The sequence below is a fragment of the Athene cunicularia genome, assembly GCF_003259725.1.
Source record: "Athene cunicularia isolate RWA chromosome 2 unlocalized genomic scaffold, athCun1 chr2_part2, whole genome shotgun sequence".
Classification (NCBI taxonomy): domain Eukaryota; kingdom Metazoa; phylum Chordata; class Aves; order Strigiformes; family Strigidae; genus Athene; species Athene cunicularia.
This window is the reverse complement of record NW_020799096.1, coordinates 9035273-9043174: the sequence shown is the minus strand read 5'-3', so window position 1 is coordinate 9043174 and position 7902 is coordinate 9035273. Positions and strand designations below refer to the sequence as shown.

The window sequence follows — 7902 nt, the reverse complement described above, 5'->3', positions numbered from 1 at the left end:
ATCTTGACTGCCTTATGGTAAATGTAGTTTCATACAGTCTTACCAAATCAGTAAAGCAAATCAGCAACTGCATGAGGGAGAACAAGGCATCAGAGTAAAATGGGAGTGCTAAGGCTGCTAACACTGTTACTGGCCCACCGGGTCAGCTGGCTAAATCCTGCTGCTGTTGTTTGCATCCAGAACTGTCTTGCATAACACTGAAACTGTCCCAGTGAAATCCACAAACAAGGGGTATCACATATTACATGCTCTGTGAGTGTTAAATATTACTGAATGCAGTATTAATCAAAAGAATGGAGGCAGCAGATCAAATTTTCCAACAACCTAAACATTGGTATTTTTCCGTTCTGCACAGAAGGGGAAAAAAAAAAAAAAAAAAAAAAAAAAAAAAACCAAATTATATCTTCTGAATGTTTTCCTGAAATGGATTGTACCAGTTAGATGGCTGGTTAGATCCAGTCAGGAACTCTTTAAAAATCAGAAGTCTTGGCATCTGTCTGATCCTGGGCAGATCTCAAGTGATGCATTTCAGCATTTCTTCGACCATGAAGCTTCAACCAAAAATATGCCAGTGTGGTCAATGTATTTGGATCAAAGATTAATTTACACTCCAATATTAGCAACATTGGCACCTTTCCGACCGTTCAGTTTTAGCAACAAGCTGAAGCTCCCACAAAAATATGCAAGGAGAAGTTTCTTTCATGAGTCATCGCTTAAAAACCTAACCAGTCATTTATTTAAGTTAAAATTGCAGCCAAAAACTGGCAAGAGCAAGTCTGGAAAGAAACATAGTTTACACACATGACCGACTATGCATCCACGTGGCTAGAAGAGCTAACGTATTTGACAGTAGTGGGAGAAAGTTTATAAATTAGCTTTCCTTATTACTTCCCTCAGTTGTAGGCTCAGCCTTACCTTCTGATCCAGTTCTGTGACAGCTAAATATATTATATGCATTCCCATAACACCAGCCATCTCTCTGCTGCTCTGCATTTTGCTTTGGATTATAAACTCAAAGAAAACATTTACCCTCTCAGACTCTGGAACCAGAGAGTCATTGCAAAGCTTGGTGTCCCAAAAAGGAACCCAAGATTTTCTGTAAGCCTATTTCACAGATTAATAGAGAAAATACTTGGCTCCCGCAGGTGAATATAGCGAACATAAGGCAGGCTCAGGTATGGAGTGTGTTTCATTGCGTTATGATTGTCCCTGGAATTGCCAGAGGGGTCACTCTGCATGCTGCTCCGCTGTTAACAAGGTCTCTATGAATGGGAAAGCCCTTCCTGCACACCCTGATGCTGCTGCAGAATAGTCCAAGAGAATGGCTGGATGCTACTATTGCTAAGCTGTTGTGTGCTGTGAGGAGGCTACAGAAAACTACTAAAGAGACCACAGATTTCTCCACCAGCGTTTCTGAAGTGAATTGAGTTTTTAAAGCTACAAAAAGCTACAGGGAAAGAAAAAAATGGAGTTGGCATAAGAATTCGATACCAGTTTCATAAATAATGGAAGACTGACCTCAAGAGCTTGTTAAAAATTACAGTGTTTCTCTCTGGTCTGCAGTTTTACAGTGAAAGGAATTTCATAAAAGGTAGCAACAGTACTGCCAGCGTTAGGCTAACTTGGAGGGAAATACCACGGAATGCTTTGATCCTGCTAATGTAAGAAAGTATCAACTTCTTGGAGGAGAAATGGGGGAAGAAAAGTGCTCTTGGGCACCAAAGCACTCTCGAGCAGATAGACCGAGCAGTTTCAGGCACAGAAGCAGGCTAAGCCAAACACTCCTCTCGTGATGTGCCCAAATCCCATATACACAATTCAAGCTATATTCCCTGTAGGTTGAGGAAGCACACATATTCTCCCTGAATGTGTTAAAAGACTCAGAATGCATTTTTAGTATTAAAACTTACATAGGTTGTTTTGGTTGGTTGGGTTTGTTGTTTAAATCTCTCACTTTCCACTCTTACAGAAAAATACTTCTGGAACAAGTTTACCTCAGTTTGCCTGTTTTCTGATATTGTTATAGCAAGTAAGGATAAATTAGCAGTGGATAAAAGGCAGCATATGCATAGTCTCAGCTTTTACAAAGTGGCTTTTTAGCAGTCTAATTAGGTTTAATCTACCTACAATTGTGTTCACACAGGAGAAAAAGGCTTCTGGAATATTTCAGTTTAACTGTTTGACAACTAGCATCAGCTATAGCAAAGTTCATCAATAATACAGTTACCAATTAACACACTGCACAATTATTTTAAAAAAATGGAAGTTTATTCATCTTTCAATGGCTCAAATAGCAAATAAAAGGACAGGCTAAGGCATCAGCCAAGACAAAATTTCATGTGTCCAGTGGCTTCATAACACCTCAGTTCCAAGTATACAGGTCCCAAAGCAAAGTCACAATGTTAGTGGTTAGACTCCCTGGCTAAATAGACCCAAATGAGTACACAGCAAGATGAAGACTGGCTTACTTGCCGCAGTTACATGAGTAACTTTAATTCTGCACTTGGCAGTCTACTAAATGCACATACAAAATTCCTATTGATAAATATTTAACATGACAAATATAACTTCTAAGACTTGAGTCCCTAAAATGTCTGTTAGCATGAAAGTTAAATATTTGTTACTTAGCTTGCTTGAGCACATTTTTAACTGTCAGTTATAGGTTTACACATGTATAAAAAGTGTAACAGTTTGTGGAATTGATCTAGCCTGTCTTACCCCAGGAGTAGTCCAAAACCCTCAAACGTTCTGGTATATTTTTAGTTAAGATGCAGCATACTAACCGTGTGCTAGTATTCTTGCTGTTCTGAAGCAACTGAGGCAGCATGTTTTGTTTGGGGATTTTGGATGCATGTGGTAAATGTTTCTGTATTGCAAAGCATGTTTGATTGTTTAATATCAACATTAACTAGAAAAAGTAGCTACAATGTTCCCCATTTGAAAGTCAACATAAACTAGACGAAACAGTACAAAACCTGCAAAGAGCTTCAGCATAACACAGCATGTTCCCATAGCCCAGTATTAGGAACACAAAAGAAATTAACTGATGACACCAGAATTTCCTGGACAACATCTTAACTCAAACCACATTAGCACTACTGAATCAGCTCCACTCCACCCAACTCCAGGGAGTTAAAACCCAAGGAACATCTAGACAAAAATCTACTTGCAAAAGGGAGGTTTCAAGGTACCAGCACATTAAGTTTTAAACAACCATTCCAGGCTTAGATGTGCCATGGGCTTATGACTTCAGCATTACATGTATTCTGACCTTTTAGTTTTAGGATACCGTATTGTTTACCAGGTTAGGGATGACAGAATATGCTCTGTATTATTCACAATACCAGAGTATGGCACACATTTAAAGAACAGACACTTCTAGCAGACAGCTAGTTAGCGAAACCATTCACATAACTGCACTCCACAGAAGGGGCAGTCTGCACTGATGCAGGGACAGTCTCCATGCAACAGAGTTGAAAATACACCCTTGATTAAGCAACCTGTTATGTTTAGGTTTTAAAATTAAGGCATATTCAAATGTTTCCATGTAAAAGATTACATCACTCTTCTAGGTTAATCAGGTAATGCAGAACCACATATAATTTTCCTCAACAGAAACTGTTCGCATATAAATTATTCTTTTCTAATTTGCATAACTCCATGGCAAAATAACTGCATACCGCTTTGTTAGGTATCACGTCCACAATTGTAATTTTCAAGGCAACAAAAGACAAGATGAATTGACAATTACCAGTGATAAAAAAGTATGCTTTACAAGAACCCACAAAGTAATACTTCCCCCCTCTGTTCACTATTAAAGAAAAGACTGCCTATGAAACACTACATTCAGAAGAAATGTGAGAAGGTAGGCAATTATGAAATGGACTGAACTTTGCTTCTCTTGAAGCCACATTTTTTTTTTTTTTCAGTGAATTTGACTTTCAGTGCAGCTCCAATTCATGCTTTTAGTGGTACATTACAAATTCCAACATGTTAGAGTAATTTCAGTCACTTGAGCCTTCAATGGCATGCTTATAAATTATGGTTTTTATTAGTATGGTCAGGGTAGGAAAGGAATTCAGGATTTTGATTATAAAATGCAACATCTTTCTCTGATCCTCTTAGCTAGGCTTTTTCTTTTCTTCTTCCCATTCTTTTCTTTGCTGTCTTCCATTTTTCTGGCTCTAATTTCTCTCATTAAATCGAAAAAAACCTAAAAAAAGATGTAAGGTGGTAAATGCAAAACCAGTCAAAGAGACATGAGTTAATTTAAACTACCACTGATACCCATTTCAGTTGTTTAGAATAAAGTCGACAATTGAGCAAATAAATATTAATCCAACAAATCTTTCCCTGGTTTTCAAGGCTAAAATGATATGATGCAATCCTGCTTCTTTCACGGTACCATCATGTTCCCCTGTCTTCTGGTATTTGCTTATGAATCCTATCAGATGATTTTCCACAAGGACTGAAACAAGAATCTCATCACCAGCCAAGACTTTTTAAAATGTATTATCTGCATCTTACTGAGGAGTCTTAAGGAAATCAGTTTACATTTCTGAGTATTTTCAGTGATGGGCTGTAAAGGATGAAAAAGTGCAACATCCAGTCCTACAAACTTATTAATGTAGCAGTACAATACACTGAACATTTCATGGTCAGTATGTCCTATGATGCACATCTAAACACAGAGTAACTAGGAAAAAAAGAAATCAGCATTTCCTTTAAAGCAAAGTTATCAATCATATACTACATAAACATTTTTTTTTAGAACAGGTTATCTCAACTTCCATATTAGAGTCTCAAAGTACATATGAACTTCATCAAGTGGTTTAGCAGGAAACAAAAATGACAAGTTGGAGATACACAAGCAACTTGAGAGATCCTACTGTCAGTTAAGGCTTTATGATTGGACAGCTTAAAGGTACTTTAAATCATACGAAAAGCAGATCTTGACTCACAGGAAGCTACAGCAAATAATCGTTTAATCTTTGCAATTTTATTGTAGGAAATCAGCTGAGCAATTCTAAGACTTTTCTCTCTCAGGAAGCGTTCTCCAGATCTACGTCAGGGGATGTGATCCATTCCATGACACATGGATAGTGCAGGGGCTGAAAAGCTCCTCTACAGAGCTCAGTAGGTTTTTATTTGCAATGACACTAATCTCATATTGACTGCAGCAAAAGCAACCTTCATTACACAGGTTCTGAAGAAAATCAATGTAACTAAACATTTCCAGCAAGAAATAAGATTGCCTTTAGATTTCTAAATCACTTGCTTGTACTTAAATCTGCATTAACGGTAAGTTGCAATTGTCAGCTTGCTTCAGCATAGATACTGTACTCCAGTATTTAGCTGCCTGGGTACATAACCTTCCAAGCAGATGCTTAGTGGGTCACCTTTACCAAAGTGAGTGGAAGCTGACTGTTTTCCCCAGGTGAAATTCAGAGAAGCCAGATTTCTTATAGTAACTTAAAAGTCAAACAACAGACCTCACCACTTCAGATGCTCCAAGTAACTAGGAATACCTGGTACTTACTAGTGCCAACAAAGCATCATTTACGGCTTGTCAAACCTTAGTTCTACGATACATGCTAATCTGGATCGATAATGCCACCAGCTCCAAGAAGAAACTTGGAGCTCTGTAGTAAATTTTATGCAACCGGAATAAATATGCTTGTTTCTTGTTGGCAAAAATGTGTTGATTCTAACGGTTTTTATTTCGATTCATAAATTTTATTCTGAGCTGCCACTTCAAACATACAGGTTGAAATTGGCAATTAATTTCCGAACAGCCCGATAGCTTACCATGTGTGAGCAAAAGCTATTGATTACAGAACTATTTAAAAATATATATATACACACACACCCACACACTTTTTTCCCCCAGCTGCTAAATGCAGTGAAGTAGATTTTGAAGAGCTGGGAATTTCTACTTGAGTGTAATAGAAGGATGTTAACTGCAACCACTCACCAAAACTAAAAGGCGTACTAGCTTTTATAACAACAAAAATCAGAGCTGTACTCAACAATGAGACTGAGTTCTGCTGCATTTTCTTGACTCAATTTTATCTACAGAACTTACTGTAGTACCAAACAATGAATTTCTTCAGGAAGACAACTGACAGGAGACAGCAGTCAAATTTATGTTACTGCAAAAAAGAACTCACATTACAGGTGTCATGCTGCAACTGACAGCTCATACATAAGGATTTACATTATAGAATTTTTCAATGTGGGATCAAGTCTGTCAATAGCTCTGAAAGGAAAGGTTGGCACATTGAACTAAACTACTCATTTCTTTTGCCACACACTCGTTACTCTTGCAGTCTTCCAGGCTGAGAGTTAATCTCAATTATGTATCCCAAGAAGTCCTGTCTTTTAGAGTTATAGCTGAAATACTTACAACTAATCAATAATTTATTTTCTTGGAGACAAAGATTCTCTGTCTCTTTTCTCACGACCTTCTGAACCAGGTTTTATCCCTGAAAACTCATGAGGCACTTCTAGGCTGTTCAAAGCTGGAAAAGTTCATCCATTCTTCATTGAAGCAACATGCAACCAGGGATCTGGTTAAATGAAGGTAGAGAGGGCTTCAATCTCTCCCTCACCTGCTTTTGTAAATTGATTTATTCTGGCTGAGGGTCAGACAGCATTCCTCACTATTCAGAAGCAGACTGTCTTCTAGCTATAAAAAACGCAATACAAAGCCAAAGCCAAAATAGCTGCCTCAAGAAATTTTTAATGAAATAGGGGTCCTGTATAACGTCTTGTATAATGAATCCTTGCAGTTTAGGATGATATACACTTGTAGAACAGTGTATAGGCATAACATGAACCTAGGCATAACATGAACCTAGGCATAACATGAACCTAGGCATAACATGAACCTAGGCATAACATGAACCTAGGCATAACATGAACCTAGGCATAACATGAACCTAGGCATAACATGAACCTAGGCATAACATGAACCTAGGCATAACATGAACCTAGGCATAACATGAACCTAGGCATAACATGAACCTAGGCATAACATGAACCTAGGCATAACATGAACCTAGGCATAACATGAACCTAGGCATAACATGAACCTAGGCATAACATGAACCTAGGCATAACATGAACCTAGGCATAACATGAACCTAGGCATAACATGAACCTAGGCATAACATGAACCTAGGCATAACATGAACCTAGGCATAACATGAACCTAGGCATAACATGAACCTAGGCATAACATGAACCTAGGCATAACATGAACCTAGGCATAACATGAACCTAGGCATAACATGAACCTAGGCATAACATGAACCTAGGCATAACATGAACCTAGGCATAACATGAACCTAGGCATAACATGAACCTAGGCATAACATGAACCTAGGCATAACATGAACCTAGGCATAACATGAACCTAGGCATAACATGAACCTAGGCATAACATGAACCTAGGCATAACATGAACCTAGGCATAACATGAACCTAGGCATAACATGAACCTAGGCATAACATGAACCTAGGCATAACATGAACCTAGGCATAACATGAACCTAGGCATAACATGAACCTAGGCATAACATGAACCTAGGCATAACATGAACCTAGGCATAACATGAACCTAGGCATAACATGAACCTAGGCATAACATGAACCTAGGCATAACATGAACCTAGGCATAACATGAACCTAGGCATAACATGAACCTAGGCATAACATGAACCTAGGCATAACATGAACCTAGGCATAACATGAACCTAGGCATAACATGAACCTAGGCATAACATGAACCTAGGCATAACATGAACCTAGGCATAACATGAACCTAGGCATAACATGAACCTAGGCATAACATGAACCTAGGCATAACATGAACCTAGGCATAACATGAACCTAGGCATA

General features: G+C 38.2%; 1 protein-coding gene across 1 annotated transcript in view; it reads right to left on the bottom strand.

Moving 5' to 3' along the window:
- Positions 1 to 2250: 2250 nt before the first annotated feature.
- Positions 2251 to 7902, bottom strand: part of RALA (RAS like proto-oncogene A) — a 21286-nt gene continuing 15634 nt past the window's right edge. The window contains exons 4-5 of the mRNA XM_026843825.1: positions 5576 to 5642; positions 2251 to 4213 (exon numbers count right to left, since the gene is read on the bottom strand). Coding sequence (XP_026699626.1) covers positions 4091 to 4213; positions 5576 to 5642 — 190 coding nt within the window. The 3' untranslated portion in view covers positions 2251 to 4090. The remainder of the gene's footprint in view (positions 4214 to 5575; positions 5643 to 7902) is intronic.